A 21,084-nucleotide genomic window follows, 5' to 3' on the forward strand; every position below is an offset into this window, starting at 1 on the left:
GCAGATGGTAGGCATTAGTCAAAGTCCGGTTGCTTGTTTCTTGTGTGTTCTCTTGGCATTTCTGCGGCCGCCTTCCGACCCCCTGGCTCCCCAAGCCCGGCCATGCATCTCCACGAAGGGAAGCTTAGCGAAGTGGTACCCACCTTGACCTCGCGATGTTGAGAGGGTGTTCGCTTGTGGTGTCGCAACGGGCTCTGGTATTGCTGAGCAGCCGGGGCAGAACTGACAACAGCAAACTCGACATATCAGCCATGTGTTGTTTGTACAGTGCATGAGTGTATGCATGTATGCATCCTCGTAGCAAAGTAAGGGATTGCAGATGCGACGCGATGCGATGCGGGGTGGTGAGCCATGGAGGTTGGCTTACATGTGCGCCATGAGCGAGGGCCGCCTCTCCTTGATGATGTTGGAAGCACCATCTGCATGGATGGATATTGTCGGGGGAGGCTAGAAGCGTCTTGATGTCCGGGTTGGCAGCATGGCCGGCGTCTCGCGAGCTCGTCGTGTCGCTGCGTGTGCGCTCGTTCGGCGGCGCCAGCTGCTCGGGGGCAGTTGGAGGGGCAGTGGCCGTGACAGGTTCCGTCATGGCTGCGGAGCTGTTTTCGCTCGCCTCTCAGCGAAAACAAGGGCGAGTCAGCCAAACTTCGAGTTGTCGGATGATTCCAAAGCTTGTTGCAAAGGCACCCGGGCGCTGGCGTATGTATAGGTTTATTTATGTACCACCTACAATAAAGACAGAAGTCGTGAGGCAAGGGCAAGCGGAGTGAGTAGAAGAAGAGGGAGAGAGAAAGCCTTGTAGGCGGAAAGGCAGGAGGGAGCAGCCGAAAGGTATTATCTACGAAAGTGCAACAATATTTTTGCAGCTCTCTCTCTCTCTCTCTCTCTTTCTCTCTCCAAGGGTGCAATGCGAGAAGGGAAAACGGGCATCCACCATGGACCGACTCTCCATCAATCCGCATGGTACTACATTACATTGTACTGTACCCCTACAGCCTACATGCTACCCTTAGAGTCACCTCTCTTTTTCCCTGAGGGGTGTGATGTTAAACATTGTTCAGCCCAACGCTCAAGCTAATTCCCCACGGTAGCGAATCACGATGCTTACAAGGAGAGCTTGACCCCTGCCAGTGTGTGCATCCATCTTGCTAGTGCTAGCATGTCCATCCCGGTTGTGGGCGGACGAGGATGGATGATGGAACTGAAGAAGATTGTCCATGTCGTCGAGCGAGGCAGAGGGAGATGAAGCCGGGCCCTCTTGCTCGGCAGTTGCAGTTGTTTTGTTTTTTTAATCTTGGATGCCAGTCAGTCAGTTTCGTCACGTCCTACAGAAGCACAAGCAGAAATGCACCACCCCGCGGGCCCGCCTACCGCGTGTCCAGTGCTACAGGTACCTGTAGCAGTACCTGTAGCGGTACCTGTAGCAGGACCTGTAGGCGTGGCTGATCCCGGCTAAGCGGCTCTGGCAAAGATGGCATGCAAATCCAAATTTGGGGGCCGGGGCCCAGACCCGGGGGACTGAAGGGACTCAATTGAGCGAACGACGCTAGACCATCCATCGTGTTGCCAAGTCATCGGATTGAAAGGCTGTACTGTACTGTACGTACATACGAAGCGACGGTCCAACGCGTGGAATTGGAACGGATTGCCCAACAAACAACGAAACGACAGCCTGCGACAGATATTGCATACCGAACGAAGTGCGACGTCCGTTTGATTGACCGCGAGCTATGTGAATGCGCCCCTAAGCTGGACCTGGGACACCCTTCTTCATCCGGCCGCAACGACGACTACGACGACTACGACGACTATTCCTGTAATTCCTTGAACCATGCCGGTCCAAGTCTTTTCCTTCTACATTTTCGATCGCCACAGTCAGTAAACTACCCCCTCCTCCCCCCATCCCTCCTCCGGCCATCGTGAGCTAACCACGGCCACGCAGCCGAGTGCATCTACTCCAAACTCTGGATAGCACCGCCGCCGCCTCGGCCGCTATCGACGGTCCCCGCGCACACGAGCAACCACGAGCTCTCGCCCTCGCCGACGGCGACGGCCCTACACCGCCAATCGGCGCCGCCCGCGTCCACGACCACCTCAGCCGTCGGCAGTAACAATGGCGGCGGCGGGGCCTACCGCGACAGCCGCAGCGCCGCGGCGCGGGCCAAGGACGACGCCAAGCTGATCTTCGGCACCGTCTTCAGCCTACGCAATATGGTGCGAAAGCTCGGCGGCGACGACGACGCCTTCATCAGCTACCGCACCGCCCAGTACAAGCTGCACTACTACGAGACGCCGTCGAGCCTGCGCTTCGCCATGCTGACGGAGCCGGGGGCCTTGAGCATGCGGAACGTGCTGCACCAGATCTATATCAACCTCTGGGTTGAGTATGGTAAGTCGAGAGAGGGAGCAGGGGAAAGAGGAAGAGACAAGTCTTCTCTCTCTCTCTTTCTATATGTCGGTAAAGCGAGTTGGTTGGTTGAGCTAACGCTTCCGGTTTCTGCAGTTGTCAAGAACCCGTTATCCCCTGTGGAACACAAGAACGGCGAAGGCGTGAAAAACGAGATGTTCGAGATGGGGTTGGACAAATTCGTCAGGGGGTTGATGTGATGAGCAGCAAAGGCAAGGGCGAGGCAAAGAAACCACCCCGAGTAGACACCCAACGAGTGGATGCAGGCATGGCTCGGTAGGCGGGATAGACAGCCGCTTGTTCTGCGTAGCCATGCTGCATCATCACGAGCCAGCCTAGGTGGTCGACTCGATACCGTTGTGCAATACGGCCCCGCAGCAAAAATCGGCCGCGAAAAAGGAGCCCAAGAGGTCCCGAGCGGCGGGCAAACCATCGCACGCGGCCGGCCGGCATGGTCTTATTTCCCCGAATAAGAGCCATAGAAGAAAGAGGAAGAAGTCCAGAGGAATGACCACGCTGGACAGGCTTCGCAGTTGTCGGGATTTGCAGCTATATGATGAACCGGGCTGCGTGTGGTTGTGTCCAAGAAAAGAAGATAGATTTATAGTGGTGTCTTTCTATCGCGCCGAGTCTCTGACGGCATGCCCCCTGTATTGTATTGATACAAACAACCACCTTCTTTCTCGTTGCCATATAAGGCCTCTCGTGACTCCCGCATAATGCTTCGAAAGAATTAATGTCATGATAATATCCCGTCAATCATCAACCCCCCGCCTAGCTTGCCATGCTTTATACAATCCCCTCGTGCCCAGCTAGATTCTTATCAAACGCAAATGCAGGCGAAATGCAACCGATGTGTAAGTTTAGACACGCAGACAGACCGCACTCATTCCTTCTCCTCCTTCTTTTCCTCCTCGGGCTGCTGCTGTTGAGCCTTCTCCCATACACGCTCAAAAGAAGATATCTGCGAGGGCTCAGGCTCAGGCTCAGGGTTAACCAAAACCAAACTCTCCTCGCCAGCACCCACACTCGTTACTCCCTCGGTCATCTGACTATCCTCCTGCAGAGGAGCAGCTGCAGAGCCGCCGCCGGGGGCTGATTTATGTTCTTGTTTCTGGGATTGGCTCGCCGCTGCCAGCTCTTCCCCTTCGTTCTGAATCTCGTTCTCCCAGTTGCTCGAGTAGACGACGGCAGCGAAAGCCTCGAGGTCGGGCACCTGCTCCATGGCCTGCAAATACTCATTAGGCATCATGCCGTGGCCGATGGCGTGGGCCTGGCGCGTCAGCACCGACAGGATCTTGGGCAGCAGCACCACCTTGGCCGAGTGCTCCGGGTCTTCGAGCTCGGGGATGGACGGGCTGAGGTGGGCAGGCAGCTCAAAGGCGCCCGGGAGCAGCTTCTGTGTGTGCAGGACTGCGAAGCCCGCGTCCAGCACCAACCCCAGCACGTGCGAGAAGGCGGGCGACTCGATCAGGTCCGATGTCTCGTCCAGCAGCCGACGCAGAGAGGCTGAGGAGCCGGCCATTGCCGCGTCAGATCCCTGGGTCTCTGCGGCCGCGCTCTCGCCAAGTACGCCGGACTCCCTCAGAACATGTTCCTCCTGATCGCGAGGGGGCAAGACTATCGATAGCCACTTGGAACCCCGATGCTCGCCCGCTTTCCGGTCGCCTCCCTCGATCTTCTTGCGCACCTCGAGTGTGAGCTGCGTGAACGTTTCGTAGCTCAGGAGGTCCCGCGGGCTGAGGTGGCCGAAAACGTCGCGCACGGCCTCGTCGACACGCCGGCCCAGCTCCTCCCAGCCCTTGTTCAGCAGCCACCAGCTGAAGGTCAGGTACTTGCGGTTGATGTCGAAGTCGCTCCCGTAGACCTGGTGCTCGGGCGAGTCGTCATCGTCGTTGTTCTCCAAGCTAATAGTGGACTGGGCGGTCCCCGTGGCGAGCGAGATGACGCTCGAGAGATAGCTCCGGCGGCCCAGGAGGTTGAGCTGAACCCTGGTGAGCATCGTGAGGAGGGCGAGCGTGTAGACTAGAGTATACGCGCGGGTAATAGCTACAATAAAGCACCCGGGTGGTCAGCCGTTGTTTGGATATCTGGACATTATCCTGTCCTCCAGCGCTTGTTTGACTTACAACTTATGGTCAAGTCATCCCACAGTTGGCGCTTTGTCCTCCGCGGCTTCGGTGCAGGGGTTTGTCCACCATCTTGCGCTCCGTCGCCCGTCTGGGGTGCCGGTGGAAGCGTCATTTGGCTGGCATGTACTCCGCTCTCGCTCTGCAGGCTCGCGACGCTCTTGCCCTCTTCCTCGGTGAGAGTGGTATCGGCTATACTCGGCGGTGTCGCAGTGGAATCGCCGCTACGCGCGCTCTTCGACGCGCTTTTCATTTGCTGGATTTCCAACGTGATCTTCTCGGTATTCATCGCCTCCAGGATGTTGGTGGTGGCGGTGGGTAAGAGGGCGAGGACGGTGAAGGTGCAATCCTCTTGGTTCTGTTCGAATCGCCGGCGAAGACTATACGCGACATCGTTTGGTCAGTTCAGGGGGCTTGCGGAGAGACAAGGCTGGCTGGCTGTAGAAACGGGCAGCCAAAGGAAGACGTACTTCTCTTTGGCGATACGGTCGCTACTCATGCGCTCGCGCGCATCGTTGATTTTGTTCAGTACATATTGTGTGGCTAGATAACCAGCGCCGACGACGCCGACACCGATTGCGACAGGCGTCCTATTGCGGCGAAGCCACCGTCTCGTCGCAGAGAGCATTGTGCTGTCTGTTGGCCGTAACTCCCAGGCTAGGTAGTAAATTATACGGGCGGCTTGAAAAGAGAAAGAGAGGGGGGAGAGAAAGGGACAAAAGACTTGAAACGTCGTGAATAATTGGGTTTTCAGAAGCGCTGGTGAAGCAGAGTTGGAGCTATACACGTGCAAGCCATCATCGACCTTTGACGGACGTTGCATGCAGTATCAAACAGCCCCAGCCTTCACACGGTGACGGAGAGAAAGACATGAGCTCGTGCCCCCCTGCAGCTAAAAGTTTAGGTGCTTGCGTCCCCCGGCTCGGTACTTCAGAGGGCCTTGTCTTGTGCCTCGGCATGGGGTACGACGCCGATACGGTAGGATTCCTGATTCCAGCTGCAGCTCCAGCCCCAACTCCACATCGACGCAACCCCGTCGCCCGTCGCCCGTCCCCCAGTTCAGCTGCTTTGCGACCCCTCCAAATCCACAACGTAAGCTGCGCATCCAGAGACAGAAAGAGCGCCTTCTATGTAAGACGAACACTCTCTCCATCCTTGGCCAAGCGACAATGGACCCTCAACAGAACCCCCAGGAGTTCATACTCGACGCCTTTGTCGACCCCACGTCGGTGCGCGATGTCGTCGGAGGTATGTAGAGCAGTGTATTTGCAACTTGCCCACGCGAGACGTCCCCTGTCCTCCCCGACCCTACTACTCAGGCAGCCAACATCTGAACGCATACAGGCATCCTCCACACCATCTTCTTCCACCGCTTCTTCCCGAGCCTGGTGCCCGAGACGCGCGAGGTCCTGGGCTTGTCGGTCCCCTATGTCAACGACGCAGAGCTCGACACCATGATCGCGAAGCGCACGAGCGAGCTGCACCGCGAAGTCGTCATCAACAACTCCCACCACCACAGCAGCAACAACAACAGTGGCGGAGGTGGTCGCGGCACTATCTCGGTCCAGTTCCTCGAGAAGAAGCGGCGCAAGACGTGGTACATGCGGCCCTCGGGCGACGAGGAGGTCTGCTGGGAGCGGTGGACGGTCAAGGTGACGGTGGCCGAGCCCAAGACGGAGACTGGTGCGTTTCTCTCCCCCCATATATATGTGTGTGTTGCTTTACTTACTGCTTTGCTTTGCGCGGACAACAGAGAGAGCCAAGGTCCGCAACGCCATGGAGACGACCCTGCGCGGCACCGTCCTCAAGATCGTCGACATCGTGAACCAGCACAAGGACCACATCCCGCCCATCACCACGACAGACGCGAACCCGTTTCCCTACCAGATCGTCGTCAACCAGAAGGAGGACAGCAGCGGCTGGGCCACTAGGATCGGCATATATTAGGTGTCTTGGCTGGTTCCCTCGTCATGGTGTATGGGGAAGAAGGAGTGCTTTCTCACTACTGGTGCTGCTGCCGCTACTCACTGACTATCCTACTTTCGGCGCAGATCGTATCATCATACTGTTTGAGTAAGGGTTACGCAAAGGGTATCGTATCGGGAGTTTCGGCGTTTGTTAGGAATGGGATGGGTCTGCTTTTGGCAAACCTAGGTAATAGACCTACTTGAACTGTTTGCTATTCTCTCTACACAAAGAGAGTCCTGGCGGAATATCAGATACCCCTTGCCAAGATATATGGGACAATATCGAGCTCTGACCAGTCTCCTGATGTTAATCTCATTTACGTACATTGCGTGAGACAAATTGTGATGTCGACACGCGCAGGACAAAGTCTTGGAGGCAGGGTAGCGAAGCGACCTCGATGAGAAGTGACCCCGAAGCCCTTCCCTACCTGTCCATCACGCTCATTACCTAGCAGCACGATGGGCAGACAAGAAGACAATAGGCAACGTTGTTGGCGATATGTCTATGTTTGTATCACAAGCCAAGGAAAGATGGTCAGGTTAACATCTCAAGTGTTCATTTGTATTGAACTACATCAGCGTGTTGAAAAGCAGAGCGAATTCTCAAAAGGAGATATCCGCCAACAACACCATAACCGACTCGCTTTGCTAACAATGATCCATACCAAAAAAAAAGACCACCCCAAATACTCGTTTCTTCACATGTCGTTGAAACGGGACTCCAAAACCATCAAAAAAGGACCAGGCTGACATGTTTCCCATACTCGTAAATCCATCTCTTGTCCTTTCTCACTTCGATAGATATCCCACAGTGCACATACGCCTCTGCTTCCCTTATGCCCTTCACATGATTACCAATACCACCCCAAAAGGATTATAGTAGGTAGGGTCCAGGGGTGACGGTGAATTCCATCCAAACTCGCTTGCAAAAGAAACAACATCAAAAAACAAAAATTCGAAGCCAAACTTAATTGGCATGCAAGGCATCATATGTACCCAGGCACGTAGCGTCATTATACTTGTAAAAAACAATAGACAAGAATGCCGTGAGGCGAGGTTGTTTGCCGCCAGTCTATATTAGCCACCGACACTCGTATACGGCATGGGGAAGTGCCCATGTCATCTCGAATGCAGCTGACAAGATGTGTGGTAGTCGTTCATTCATAAATCATCAAACTCCAAGGATGGAGCAAGAGCGTTGGGCTCTGGAAAAGAGGATTAGAAGGTGGTAGTGAAAGCTCTGCCAAGCGCGGGTTTGTTGGCCCTGCTTGGGGCAGCGGTGTTGCTTGAGCTGCCAATCTTCTCGAACCCTTGAAGAATATCAAGTCCAGCGCAGTTCTCGTCATTCTCGTCAAAGAAGTGACTCGAACAGAAATCGTCCATTGAGTTCCATCCGCCAGTGCTCTTAATGGGAGATTGCATGAACACCTTGCTTGGTGAGGACATTCCCTCGAACACCTTGCTTGGCGTCTCATATGGCAGAGCGGCTTGGTTATGGAACTTCGGCGGGGCTGGTGTGAGGTTCTTGGACACGTTGCCGGTGATCTCGCCCAGAGCGCTGGTAGAATGAGACCGGTCCATGCGCAGTCTCTTGACCGAGCGCTTGATGGGTGACCCGGCCTCAATAGCTGCGGGGAAGAATGAATCGAGGTTGCCATCCTGAAAGATATCGAAGCTTGTTCCGTCGTGAACAAAGTCGCCGAAGTTAAAGAACGAATCGTCAACGTGGAACGCAGGGCTCCCAGATGCCAAACCGTCCGCCAAGTTGTTAACGCGTCGCAGAGGCGAGTTCAGCATGCTGCTGACCTTGTCACGGTGAAGACGCAGGTTAGTGTTCGGAGATACCGAAGGCGGGGGTCTGGTTGGTGCCTTGATCTTGACGGCTGGGGTCAAGGGAGGAAGCATTTGGTTCGACTCATGAGTTTGCCGAAGCGGGGATGACGATGGGGGAACGAAACCGTATGAACGGCTCTTGCTGGGGCTGTCATATGAGGAAGCTCGAAGACGTGCGATCTCCTCCTCAGCCCTCCCGCGTTTGATCCGGGGACGGTCCGCTTCAGAGGTAAGGTTCCTTGAGCCTTGGTTTGGACGCATGGCTGATGACTCTAGCGATGAGATGTAACCACTGTCATCCATGGAGCCCACAGACACATGCTTCCGCTTGGGGTGGCCGCGAGCGCCAGATGAAGCTCGACCTCGATTCATGGAAGGTGGTGTGTTGCTACGACGTTGTCTGGGAATGGGCGGCGAAGAGTGCATAGCAGCTGGTAGTGGCGAGTACAGGTTGTCCTCCTCGGCATCCTGCTCCCCTTTAACTTGTTCCTCGGGGCTGTCCGACAAGGGAATTGTGGCGTCCGACGAGACCTCGGCTGGGGCGGTGACTGGTCTGCTCACCGCCTCGGGCATCGGGAATGACATCTGAGGCTGAGCTGGTAGCACTGGGGGTGGCAACGTGGGCAGGTCGTTCGGCGAGTGCAAGTTGCCCAAATCCGGACGGGCTGATTCCAGGTTGGTCGAGATGGACATGACGGGCACGTTCTCGATGCTGGTCTGGGACTTTCGGCTCGGCTTCTCCTTCAGGAACAGGTGCTCCATGCCGGGCTCAATCGACCAGTAGTTCCCCTTTCCCGGATCGTCCTTGGGTCTCTCCTGCTTGATAAAGGCCTTGTTGAGACTCAGGTTATGGCGGATGCTGTTTTGCCAACCGGCATCGTTGGCATTGTAGAACGAGTAGCTGTCCGAGATCCACTTGTAGATCTGCGATAGGGTCAGGCGCCGATTGGGGGCCCGTAATATGGCCATGCCGATTAGTTGGGCGTAGCTGTGTCCGGGCTTCTGGCCATCGTCCGTAATAGGAGGGAAAGAATCAGGAGGCGGTAAGGACGGCTCGTCCGTGCACACCCTTTTCGCTGGTCTTGCCTCCTTAATCGGGGCGGCCTCAAGCAATGCGCGCTTGCCCGGGGCCTTCTGGTAGTAGTTCTCGAGGTTGAGATGAAACGGGGCGGCGGGTGGTGCCGGGTACAGGACCGGGTGAACGTTCTCCTTTCCGTAGTTGTAGTTGTTGTCCATCGTCGGCCTTTGAGTTGATGCTGTCTTGAACCTCGACATGGCAGGATGCTTCTTCATCGAGTCGGTCATCTGCCCATTCGAAGAAGGCGGTAATAAGGAGACGGGCTCCATCCTATTCGGTCCTTGCGACTTAAGCGGTGTGAGAGGCGAGTGCATGCGTCCTGCAGCCTTGAAAGGCGAGTTTTGCTTGCCCATTCCATTCGAAGGCGAGTTGAAAAGCACATTGGTATTTGAGCTACCCAACGGCATGCGTGGTGCAGGGTGTTGCTGGTGGTGATTGTGGTGGTGATCCATCATGGGCATGGGAGCGCGGCTGATAGAGTCATGTATTGACTGGTCGTAGAAGTCGTCCTGGTAAATTTGGAGCGGTTCCGCGCTGGCGGCGAAGCGCGTCGGATTGGCCATGGCGGCCGATGATCGTAGGCGGGCGAGTATGCTGGTCAAAGGATGCTGGATATGGATATGCGATGGTGATCTGGTGGTGATGGCTTAGATAACTGATAACAGCGAGGGTTAGTCAGTTAGTCCATCTGGAGGTGAAGATGCGGATGCCCTGGTAATGTATTCTCCCGTCCACGGAAGGTGCGATGGAACTTGGGAAACCCACTCGACAGGCTGCATGACGGAGGGATATTTCGCGTGAAAAGCGTGGACCATCTACTCACCTTGGATCGGGCTCGCAGATTTAATTACCAGTGGAGCCTGGGAAGCCAGGGTGACTGTGGCGCGATAGGTGTGGGTTGATGAGCCTCGATCAAAGTCTCAGAAGTGCTGTAATAGTGCGGTTTGCGAAAAGAAAGCTTTTCTACATCGAGATGCGGCGTGCGGAGAGAACGAGGATGGGTCAAACGGATTGTTCGTCAAGGGCTCCCAAACGGCAGTCGAAGGAGTTCTCGAGTTCGTTCCCCGGAGTAACAGCAGCAGCAGCAGCAGCAGCAGCAGCAGCAGGCAGTAGCAGTATCCAACAAGGTACAGCAGTAATGCACATACATACATACGGCGAGAGCGGGTGAGCGGATATGCAAAAGAAGATGGGGAACGGATGCAGGATAGGGTGGAGGAGAGAAGGGAATAATGCTCTTCCAGTTGGTCGGACGTATGATATGGGAGTCTAGGAGTGAAGGAGGGGAAAGAAGAGAAGAGATGGAATGGTACAACGCTCTCCGTTTTCGTGGGGTGGGAATGACCAGACCAAAAGCAGGTAGATTGGCACCAGACAATTTCTATCTTGGGACCGAGAGGTGGTACATGGAAATGTATAGGCCGCGAGAAGCCAGCTGAATTGAAGGAAGCGCGCCAGAGAGGAAGGGAGAGTGGGAGGAAGCGCTTCGCTTCAAGGTTCTGTCCTGTCTAGCCTGTCGCTGCTCGTCTACTCTGCTCTCTCACAAGTGCAAAACGCAAGCTCGCAAAAGTCCAAGTTTCGGCAGAAGTGGGAGAGGCTAAGCTGATAGGAACGGTAGTGTACGTGTGGTGCAGCGCAGGAACGCCCAACTGGTCGCAACCTTCGAAGCCAAGCCCACGTCTAGTCCTAGTCCTGACCTAGCGCGGTGCAAGATGGTGTGTGTGAGTTGTGTGAATTTCGTATGGCCCTTCTGGTGCAGAATTGCGCGAGGACGTCCTGCAAACTGCACGGGGCGGAGAGGGCAGACGAATGGAGTGGGCAGAAGCAGGGGTCAGCATCCAGCATTCAGCCAGGTCCCAACGATGCCTCGCGCTAGCCAGCTCAGCGGTCGATCCACCGGGGGAGCAGAAGGGATGGTGTGGGACGGCTTGGAGGTCGTTGTGTAAAAGGATTGGACGGCGTCACCGGGGGTTGATACCCATCAGACCAGGGTGCAGGGGGTGCCGTTGATATCACACAGGGATCGAGAGAGAGAGTGCGTGCGGCAGAAGCAGCAGCAGGCAGGCAGCGACGGCGACATGCGACGGCTTTCTCCTCTTTCTCTCTCCTCCTTGCTCTCTCCGGATCGGCCTGCTATGTCTCAGAGTTGCATACACAAGTGAAAGTGGCCATGGTGGATAAGGCGGGCGGGGTCTCTATCCTGCCTGTTTGTCTCGCCTTTTCTTTTCTCCTCTTGGATCAATTGTGAAAACAGCCCACGAAAAAGCCTTTTTCTCTTCTCAATAGTCTAGCAATACGGTCCGGATTCCCACTTTATTTCGTGGTTAGACGGGGGAGGCTACGGATATTCCAGAAGAAAGCACAGCCAGTTGCCAGCTGAGCTGGTTTGGAGGACTGCGTTTGCTGTGGCTTTCCTGGGGTCACATTGTGAATGAAGTCTGTACATATATGTACGGATGGCTGAAAACGTCCGAGCGAACAAGAATCCGTTATTGCAGACGGAGGGAAGTTCAAATCGTCTGGTTCTGGTCTGATATCAAGCTGCAGCGTCAATCGCTCTTTTTACGACCAAGGTGTTTAACATTAATGAGCAGCGGCTGAACGATTGGACGAGGCCGCAGCTCGGATGAGGCAGGTCTTAGAAAATCGCGGCCAAGCTGGACGCGTGGCGCGTTTCGCGTTGTTTATAGTTCAGCTCGCGTCTGGCCAATAGGATCGCCACTGCTCACCGGGTTATCCAGTTAGTAGTGCCATCTTGGCAGATTCGACTTTGGCCGTTTGGACGGTTCTTTTGGTTTTTTGGCCTCTTTCTTTCGCGTTCGCACGATAACAGGTGGTGCCAGAAGCAGTGTTACCCTACGCCCAGTTTGCCCAGGTCCGGTCCAGAGCTTGAGCAGTTCTCAATGGTCCATCGGGACGTCTCCATCGTCCATCATCCCATACCACGCAAACCCGTCTGATTAACCTAGAACATGATAGCCCGCCCGACACACGGCTGCCGATCTCGATCTGAACCAATCCCATGTCTTGTAGACAATGTGACGGCCAGGCATCCCGACCGGCATCCCGCCCCCATTGGTCTCTGCCTTCAATGCCCTTTTTGGCTTCTATGCCAATGCCGGTTCCTTCGACTTGTGTCACCTAGTTTTTGGTATCTGCTAACAGCTCAAACAAGCTCCCCCTCGTTCGAAGAGTTGGGCCTCTTCGTGAACTCTTCTAGCGTATGGAGAAATAGATCGCCAATGCCGAATATGACATCATGAAGGGCTAGGAGGGCTAGGCCAGGAACGTGTGATCGCCCGGTTTTCCTGGGAGGGAATGGCCTGGCATGATTCTTTTTAGAGTTCTAAAGCCAACAACTGTCGAGGCCGTTTGTTCGCTACTACCGTAGTGGACTTTGGATTTCTCGTATCACTGATGCGAAGTGCCGCCAACCAGGAAGAGATGGAGCTACCGGCCAATGCCATCTATGCATGGTTTCTTTCCTTTTTCCTATTACTCTGCTCCTTGTGCGACTAGACAGAGAAAAGAGTTCCACCCGGCCTGCGTTTGCGCTCGGCTGCGCAGCCCTCTAGGCGCTTTTTTTCGGTCTCTCTCTTTTCCAAGATAGCCCCCAACGGAGATTTGCATACTATCCAACTGAATGCCTCGCAAGCCTAGTCTGACGGCCCTCGCGAGGGCAATTCATCTGGCCAACAGACGCCAGCCAACTTCGGTAAGTCGCAATCAAAGCTTACCGGTTTTCATTTTGATATTATCTAGCCATTCAATGCAATCACTTGGAGGTGAACAACGCATCGTGACTGTTCTTGTTCTCTGCTCATTGGCGGCACGGCCCTGTAAGACTGGTCCTATTATCAAGGTTATCGCCAAGTTTGGTGCCGGCTCACGGGTTGGCATTGGAAGGCGGAGGCTACTTCCCTGTTCCCAGATGCATATGTACCCATTCAGGATGCAACATTCCTAGCACTGCCCTTTTGGGTCGAAAGAGCACACGCTCTCGAAATTCCCACATGCTACATGTCTGATATCTATCTGTCTTTTTGCGACTGAAGGGACGGGCTCGTGGCCTGGGCCTGGACTCGGCCGACTTACTTGCCATGGGGGCTAGGGCGGTGATGTGATATCTGGTGTGATGTCCCTCAGACCTCGGAGCATATGAAGGGTATCTGCCAGGCTTTTTGGCGGCCCTGTCTGCGCGCCGGTCACCGCGTATCCTTGCAGCGATATGCACGCATTTTAATCCCCAAGATGGAAGTTGGCTCGCCTGTGCTACTGTTGTCAGACTTGCGGTTGCAGTGCAGCCGTCAGCTATCAAAACCACGGCCCCTCTTTTCACTACCACCAGCCCTCAGACTACTCCAGACCCAAGTATTTCGCTGGCTAGTCACTGCCAATCTGGCACTTTGGAGTTCACGAATGGCCCGGGATGCCTAGCAATCCGTCCTCCCTTTTCGGTCCGTTCTTGCTCTGACTTCTGACTTACGTACACGTAGTCCAGCTGAATCATTGAGGCAGAAAGAGAGAAAGAAAGAAAAGGATTCGAACTTTCGAACGAACCAGCGGTCCGTGAGCTGGCGCAAAAAACTCGGGCAGTTCGGGTTCGTCGCATCATATTGCCAATTGCTGGGTTGGATTTCTCTGGCTTCTTTTTGGCTTTAGAGTTTGTTTCCTGCTCACGGACGTCGTCCAGTGTTTCAGGAGCTCCCTTGCGAACAGCGTTCGTTGGGCTGCAGCCGATGCTGCTGGCATCTTGCATGCTTGCCATGTGACATGGCACTAGGACAGGTTATCTAGCCCCATCTACTAGGTAAGCATATCGAGTGAATATAGTTATAGTAATATATGTTCAAGGCCTATATCCGTTCCTTGGTCTGGCTTTGCTTAGCTGTTCGTTTCCCCATCTTTAGTTTGATTCTTACTTTATGGGTTCATGCCACGGAGCGCGCCCTCGCCGCAAGCGCAGAGGAGTGGGAAATCAATTCATATGCACGCCGCAGAGACCGATGAGGCGGCAGAGTTCTGCTCTAGAATTCGTTTCAGTCTCGTGGAAAAGACCACCACATCTCTTATTCTTTTGAGTTGTTCCTGACTAGCTATCGAGGTTCCACGAGGCGGCATCGCAGGGCAGCGGCAGTAGCGGCAGCAGGACAGCAAGCGGTTAAATTACCCCGCAAAGCGAAATGGGGGGGGAGGAGTGAGGACTGGGTTCTGGGTTCTGCATAGCTGCTAGCTGCGATATACATAGTAACTAACTGCATGTATGCTTGCACATGGAATAGATGGAATTGGTGGAATGGGTGGAATTGATGGAATACGAGAAATAGTCATTTCTTGCACGTTTGGTCGCTTCATGAGTGCGTTGAGAATAGCCCTTGGCCTGACTAGTTCTCCTTCGCCATTCGCCTTATCCGACGATTTCAACAAGTTCATTGCCGCAGAGGATGAAACTACTTTTACGTGCTCATCAGACCATGGGTGCACCGCTTGCCGCCTAGTCGCATATGGCATCGCTACAACTTGGTGCTGGTGACGTTTACCTACATGAGGCACAGCTTTGCTGTGGCTGCCAGACGTTTCACCACGTTCTCTTGATATCGCCATCGCTTGTGTGCATGCAGAGATCATCGTGTCCCGCTCCAGTTGCAGCTTCAGTGGTGCTTGGCGGAGTCCCCCTCTCAACTCCTAACCCCGTGTCGGTCGGCTTAGTCAGGTTAAGTCCGACCATAAGGATTGATAGAGGCGGCGACGTTCTGTAGCCAAGGCCTTCTAGTGAAGGAATACTGCTCGTATCAGCTCATTGGCGGACGAGGCCCCGAAAGACTATTAGTAACGCATAGATGATGCGATCGCGGGAGAAAGTCTAAAACTAATAGCAACCTGGCTTCCTATCATCCCCACGGGTCATGGTAAGGGAACTCTTCCGTGCAGCCCATCACGAGGGGATGCATGCCTGTCCGCAGCAGGCCGGGGCCGATCTTTTCGGACTTAAAGAGGATATGGTTAATAAGCAGGCTCGGGAAGTTTGGTAGACGAATATAGCTTCACTTCCAGATCTCCATCTGACCCTGCCTGTCATGGTCGTTCTGTGCCCAGCAGTTGCCGTGCATGTTCAACAGATGACTAGCTACCTTACCCCGTCGGAGTTAAGCCACCAGTGTGGACAGAAACCACATGGAACAAATGTAGGTCATGGATATATGACGATGACCAGGGTCAACTTGAGATGTATATAACCTCAAACTTAGAACGGGTTTATTCAAAAGTCACGTACATTGCAAGAGCCCGACACATAAAACAAGCCCACTAGCTGGTATACCGAAAGGATGTCTCAATCTCAACCCATATCCGTCCTCGTCATTGGCGCCGGCGAGCTCGGCACCGCCGTGCTCGAGGGCCTCGCAAAGCACCCGGAACTCTCATCGCCGAACAACAAAATCACACTCTCGGTAATGATCCGTGCCGCGAGCATTGACGGCGCCACGACGGATCCCGTCAAGCAGCGCCACAACGCCTACCTGCGCGACAAGCTAGGCGTCTCCCGCTTCGTGCCCGGCGACGTCGGCCATGACAGCGTCGAGACCCTGACGGCCGCGTTCCGGCCCTTCGACACCATCATCGGCTGCGCCGGGTTCGGCGACGCGTTCCCCGCGGGCACGCAACTCAAGATCTCGCGCGCCGTGCTACGGAGTGCTGCCGACGGCGGCAAGAAGAAGCGCTACCTGCCGTGGCAGTGGGGCATGGACTACGACGCCATCGGCACGGGGAGCGCGCAGGACCTGTTCGACGAACAGCTGCAGGTGCGCGCGCTGCTGCGGGGCGGCGGTAGCGCGGAAGACGAGAAAATTGCGGCGGAGGCGGCGGTGGACTGGGTCATCGTCTCGACGGGCCTGTTCATGAGCTTCCTCTTCCGCGCCGACTTCGGCGTCGTCGACCTGCCGGCCCGCACGGTGCGCTGCCTCGGCACGTGGGACACGGAGATCAGCGTCACCACGCCGCGGGATATTGGCGTCATGGCGGCCGAGATCGCGCTGCGGCCGGTGTCCATCTCGAACCAGGTCGTCTACGTCGCGGGGGACACAGTCTCGTACGGGCGGGTGGCGGACCTGGTGGAAGAGCGCTTCGGCGGTCCAGTTGCCGGGGAGGGGTTCCGGGGGAGACGTGGGATCGCGAGTTCCTGGGACAGAGGCTCGATGAGGCGCCCGGCGACGTCATGCTCAAGTACCGCGGCTGTTTTGCCGAGGGGCGCGGGGTGGCGTTTGATATGGCGAATACTGTGAACAAGCAGCGCGGTATAGTTCTGCAGGACGTACGGAGCTATTTGGGAGAAATGGAGATTTAGGGGGTAGTGCCAGATGATAGCGTATGTTGTACACTGCTTGCACCGTAGAACCTGCCTGGCCACTTCCGTTAATAATATAGCTGATAGTAGTTTCGTGTCGTCAAATACGCCCCCTACTGCTGCCCGACTCTTGTACGAAACATGATCGCGGCGCCACAATGAACGCGGTAGTTACCTAGGAAGAGATTTTCTAAGGACATCGAGGTCACTAAGACGATCATACCTCAGCCAGCGGCACACTATATATCACTCCTTCCAAAACGACTTCGTAGGGGCATCTTCACATAGGGGTAAAATCTACCTTTAAGTATAATACGCATAAGAATACTGCCGCTAGGCTATACCGACCCGGTCAAGGGAACAAGGGTTAATTTGGATTTATGGACCCTTCGACATGAGGTTGTCCAGTGCTCAAGGCTTGGGGGCCCCATGGCTGCTTGTTAACTTAACATGGTTGTATTTTCGACACGCCAGCTGGGCAGCCTCGGGACAGTCGGGGACATAAATTCGGATAAAGCGTGATTTCTCTCCAATAATCCAGACGTAATGGTGGCACAGTAGTTGCGTGAGACATGCTGATATTCCCAATTCAGGGCGCAAAGTGGCCGGAGGGCTCGTCCAACAAGAGGCTTGCGTTAGGTCCCACAGGATATTATCTATTACCACACAGTTCTTCGAATACCAAAAGCCATCGATGTCCGGAGTACTAGCAGAAGCACGTGAAATGATCCGTTGTGTGGTTGGTCACTGATCACGCCCGTCTTGGTGCCGGTCTATCTCTGGGGGCGACAGGACGTCGACTTGACAAATATCCCTGGCTGTCTTTTTTCGCTTCTAGCTGGCGCTGTCAGCAATGGTTTACGCACCGAGATTGGAACTAGTATACTGCGCTGACTGGAGAGTATTTTCTTAGGACACCCACCCCCTTTTCACCCACGACAGTATAAATATACGCATAGAAACAAAACACTGCCATTACGTTTCTTCTCCTTAACTAAGATGAATCGACGTGCGAGAAGCGCTTGCCGATCCATATTTCATGTGACTCCCGGGCCCTGATGCAGTAGGCTTTACGAGTCCTGGAAGTGGTATTGGATGTGCCTTGTACGAGCTTGTTACTATCTCCTGGGTTACCTATTCCCTGATATGACGACACACAGGTACCGAGCACCTTGGTTGTCAAGCTGCCTGAGATGTCATGCCTCGAGAGAGTAGGTAGGCCCTAATGCCGCGGCAAGCCTCTCAAGCCCGCTCGTCTCATTGGTGCCACTCGCCGAAACTAAGGGCCTCCTCGGACAGGCGACCTTCTTGCAAGCTATTGGATTCAAACATGTGTATACCAAGCAAGAGCAAGTGTATTTGTTTCTTTATTTTCTTCCATCATGCCCTACGGAAAGCTGGTTTCGTATACGCCTAATAAATCTAAGTGTACACTGGATAGTGATAGCATGGCTCAACATTCACGATTTCGCCATATACTTATGTACGCCCGGAAGGGCTAGCCGTAGATGTAGCACAGCTAACCAAGATGCCAAGAGCAAACAGCGGTCCATCATCCCTTTCCGGTTGGCAGTATCAAAACTCGGAAATTCACAACGTGGAGCCTATGTCATTTGCCCTTTCTTCGCTCGCTCGCAATGCTGGACGGTCTAAAGCATGCCGAACCAATGAACTCAGGAAGAAGCTGCTCGTGTCGTCGCAAAACATGCTGATCCTATGCGGCCAAGGAGAAGCCGCATGAGGCTCCCGAAGAGCAGAAGAAACAACGTTAACCCTGGGTTTGCATTCAGTTTCATACGGGATCGGTATATGACTAAAGCAGTCCTCAGATTGGCCAGAGGACCTGCCCGCAGTTCTTTCGGGAGTACCTAGCTTGTCTGGATAGATATCCAGGGTCGGTCGTCGATGATCGAAAAAGTAAGTCCCCCTAAACGGAGAAAGTCTGATTGATGGCTCTGAAAAGAAACCCTCGAGCTTTTCCAACATGTCAGAAGGTTAAGAAAAGGAATCTGATCCAATGCGCTCCGCTGTGCGCGCCGCCTTCCCGCAACGCGGCTAATGCAATGCAGGAGCAGCTAGGGTATCACGCCCGGCCCCTGGAAGGCAACGGTCGTGGTCGTGATCAAACACGAAGTGCGCAGATTTGCCCGGAAAGGCGTGAGGGCGGCTGTCTCACCGCCCGGCCTGGAAGTCTTCCCATAAATCCAATTGCATCCAAGAATGCGATACATGTGAACAAAGGCCCGATCAAGACAAAGCTAGATGAGCCGCATCGCGCCAGCATCACCCTGGACGTCGTCCAATTCGGAGCGCGCCTGCAGCAGCGGCTTGCCGGCGTGTGATTGGCGCGCATTCCCCCGAATCGGCAGTCAGCGACCAACCCCCCTTTCAGTAGTTGAGCGGAATGTTTCAATCAATTCGTGTTTCGCTGCTGGCTTTGGGCCGGTCCTGCAAGGCTGTCCGTCACCAAAACAGATGGCGCGCCGGGGATGCACATTGCACATGCCCTTCCTACAGGGGGCCTAGGGGGCTTGGTTGCTTGCTGCGGCGGCAGGCAAAGTCCAATGTAAGCAAGTAGCGGTAACGTGGCGGCAGAGATCTACACAGACCCGGGCGAAGCGAGCCATTCAGTCCCTTATCTTCGGCCACGAGATGGCGGATTGGTGAAAAGTGCCCTGGCCGTGGCCGATGGGATTTGGATTTGGGCCTCTTGCATGTTTCACCAGCCAGGAAGAATACCTTGCTTGCTTGATACCCTACCTTCCTACCTTCCTACCTAACCCTTAGCCCTTTGATAGCAGGAAGAGAGATCCCCTCTTTTTCTGTACCGTACTTCGGAAACTGCGGGCGAGTGTCTGACGTCACGGTTACACGGCGTACATGCATGGCGTTTTGTGCAACAGATGATTGAACAGAGAATGCCAATCGCTGCTGAACCTGAACAGGGCGCCGGCCGGGCACCACCGCCTGGGCGATATGTAATGATAATACAGTATGAGTTGTTTGTTCCCAGTGTCAGGATCATTCATTTTCGGGGTCTCCTCAACAGGCCCGAGTTGGTGTAGAGCCGGAAGAGGCAAGAGAGGCTGGAAGGGGAGCCCTTATGGACATGCCTCGGTGTTTTGGGTTGGCGAGGGATCTTGGCATCGCCGTCTCCATCGGTAAACTGGAGAAGGGTTGAGGTCATTAATTCCGTTGACAGCGCAGTACAAAGCGGTACCAGTAGCCACTGTCTGCACTATACTATCAAAATCAAAATATGTGCGAAGGGTCGCGCAAAACCAGAAAAAACAAGGTTGTCTACCAATGCCTTCCTCTTTCCCTCTCCGTCTCCAAGAAGATCCCGGCAACGAGATGTGTATGTGTGTATCATGGTGGTGCTGTGTGTCTGGTGTACAGCCGATCCCAAACTGCCGGGAACAACGGGAACGGGACCACTTACAGTCACCTCGAGCCTTGGCGTGTTGGCGAATTCGATAGGCCGGCAGCCAGGAAGGAAATCAAGAAAGCCAAGAAGTCGCTCGAAAGGCTTGTCATCGCACGACACGGACCCCGAGACCCCCCTCTTCCCTTCCCTTGCCTGCCCCCCTCCACATACCGCCGATGGGTGGCTTTTTGTATCTCACCCTCCGTGGCTTTTTATAGGTCTGCTTACATCTGGATATCGCGGGGGCCATGCGTTTTCCTTTGGTTCGAGCTCGAGCCGATGTGGACGCCGCAAATTACCGAATACGCAGCCCGCCTGCGTTTCCAGTCTAATATGCAAAGTGGCAGCAAGCAAAGTGGCAGCAAGCAGCAGCAAGGACCCAAGGAGAAGGGCAAGATGACTGCAGGGCGCATAAGGTTTGGTTGGATTGCCTAGCTGCAGGTTTCCAAGTTGCTTGCTGTTCAATACCGTTCCTATGCGGGCTTCCCCGAGCTTTCCGTCTCTCGAGATGCGCTGATCAAGGATTATGATGTTGTTGCATATGTATGCATGGCTCAAACGGGGGCGGTTCGACAGAGCATTTCCCGGAATGCGTGATTGACGCATTGCCAATCCATCATGCCACTACATACGATGCAAGCCTCCTCGGATGTGGTTCACGGAATGGGAAGATGGAGGTTCTGGCCGAGGGCCTGAAGCGGTGAGCAAACGAACCAGCTCTGCATAGCTACAGGAATATAGTGCATATAGTATATATCGGATTTCGAGGGGGGATAGATGGACGGACGGACGTCTTGGCGGATGGCTCATGGATGGATGGATGTGAATGTCCAACCTTGTGCATATGTGCGTCCGCATGTCTGCGCATGGGATGGCATGGATGGGCTGGGATGCAAAAGATATC

The 21,084-nt window shown here is 54.6% G+C and overlaps 7 protein-coding genes across 7 annotated transcripts; 4 read left to right on the plus strand and 3 right to left on the minus strand.

The window, feature by feature from the left end:
• Positions 1-14: 14 nt before the first annotated feature.
• Positions 15-586, minus strand: PG998_000657 (calcium/calmodulin-dependent protein kinase; the record flags this gene model as incomplete). The annotated part of the gene is made up of 2 exons (XM_066867475.1): positions 15-236; positions 368-586. 2 exons carry the CDS (start codon positions 584-586, stop codon positions 15-17), a joined length of 441 nt encoding a protein of 146 aa, XP_066735890.1.
• A 1,242-nt stretch (positions 587-1,828) lies between these two features.
• Positions 1,829-2,604, plus strand: PG998_000658 (uncharacterized protein; the record flags this gene model as incomplete). The annotated part of the gene is made up of 3 exons (XM_066867476.1): positions 1,829-1,871; positions 1,940-2,386; positions 2,501-2,604. The coding sequence occupies 3 exons, from the start codon at positions 1,829-1,831 to the stop codon at positions 2,602-2,604; spliced, it is 594 nt and encodes a 197-aa protein (XP_066735891.1).
• Positions 2,605-3,290: 686 nt separating this feature from the next.
• Positions 3,291-5,161, minus strand: PG998_000659 (peroxin-3; the record flags this gene model as incomplete). The annotated part of the gene is made up of 3 exons (XM_066867477.1): positions 3,291-4,453; positions 4,534-4,913; positions 5,004-5,161. 3 exons carry the CDS (start codon positions 5,159-5,161, stop codon positions 3,291-3,293), a joined length of 1,701 nt encoding a protein of 566 aa, XP_066735892.1.
• Positions 5,162-5,702: 541 nt separating this feature from the next.
• PG998_000660 (autophagy-related protein) lies at positions 5,703-6,480 on the plus strand (the record flags this gene model as incomplete). The annotated part of the gene is made up of 3 exons (XM_066867478.1): positions 5,703-5,781; positions 5,878-6,216; positions 6,287-6,480. 3 exons carry the CDS (start codon positions 5,703-5,705, stop codon positions 6,478-6,480), a joined length of 612 nt encoding a protein of 203 aa, XP_066735893.1.
• Positions 6,481-7,718: 1,238 nt separating this feature from the next.
• PG998_000661 (forkhead box protein l2) lies at positions 7,719-9,974 on the minus strand (the record flags this gene model as incomplete). The annotated part of the gene is made up of 1 exon (XM_066867479.1): positions 7,719-9,974. The coding sequence occupies one exon, from the start codon at positions 9,972-9,974 to the stop codon at positions 7,719-7,721; it is 2,256 nt and encodes a 751-aa protein (XP_066735894.1).
• A 5,763-nt stretch (positions 9,975-15,737) lies between these two features.
• PG998_000662 (uncharacterized protein) lies at positions 15,738-16,753 on the plus strand (the record flags this gene model as incomplete). Its single annotated transcript, XM_066867480.1, is given in 2 exon segments — positions 15,738-16,539; positions 16,557-16,753. 2 exon segments carry the CDS (start codon positions 15,738-15,740, stop codon positions 16,751-16,753), a joined length of 999 nt encoding a protein of 332 aa, XP_066735895.1.
• Positions 16,754-20,012: 3,259 nt separating this feature from the next.
• On the plus strand, positions 20,013-20,615 carry PG998_000663 (uncharacterized protein; the record flags this gene model as incomplete). The annotated part of the gene is made up of 1 exon (XM_066867481.1): positions 20,013-20,615. One exon carries the CDS (start codon positions 20,013-20,015, stop codon positions 20,613-20,615), a length of 603 nt encoding a protein of 200 aa, XP_066735896.1.
• Between the last annotated feature and the right edge of the window lie 469 nt (positions 20,616-21,084).

The sequence above is a fragment of the Apiospora kogelbergensis genome, assembly GCF_038363985.1.
Source record: "Apiospora kogelbergensis strain CBS 113332 chromosome Unknown utg000001l_segment0_segment0, whole genome shotgun sequence".
NCBI classification, from domain to species: domain Eukaryota; kingdom Fungi; phylum Ascomycota; class Sordariomycetes; order Amphisphaeriales; family Apiosporaceae; genus Apiospora; species Apiospora kogelbergensis.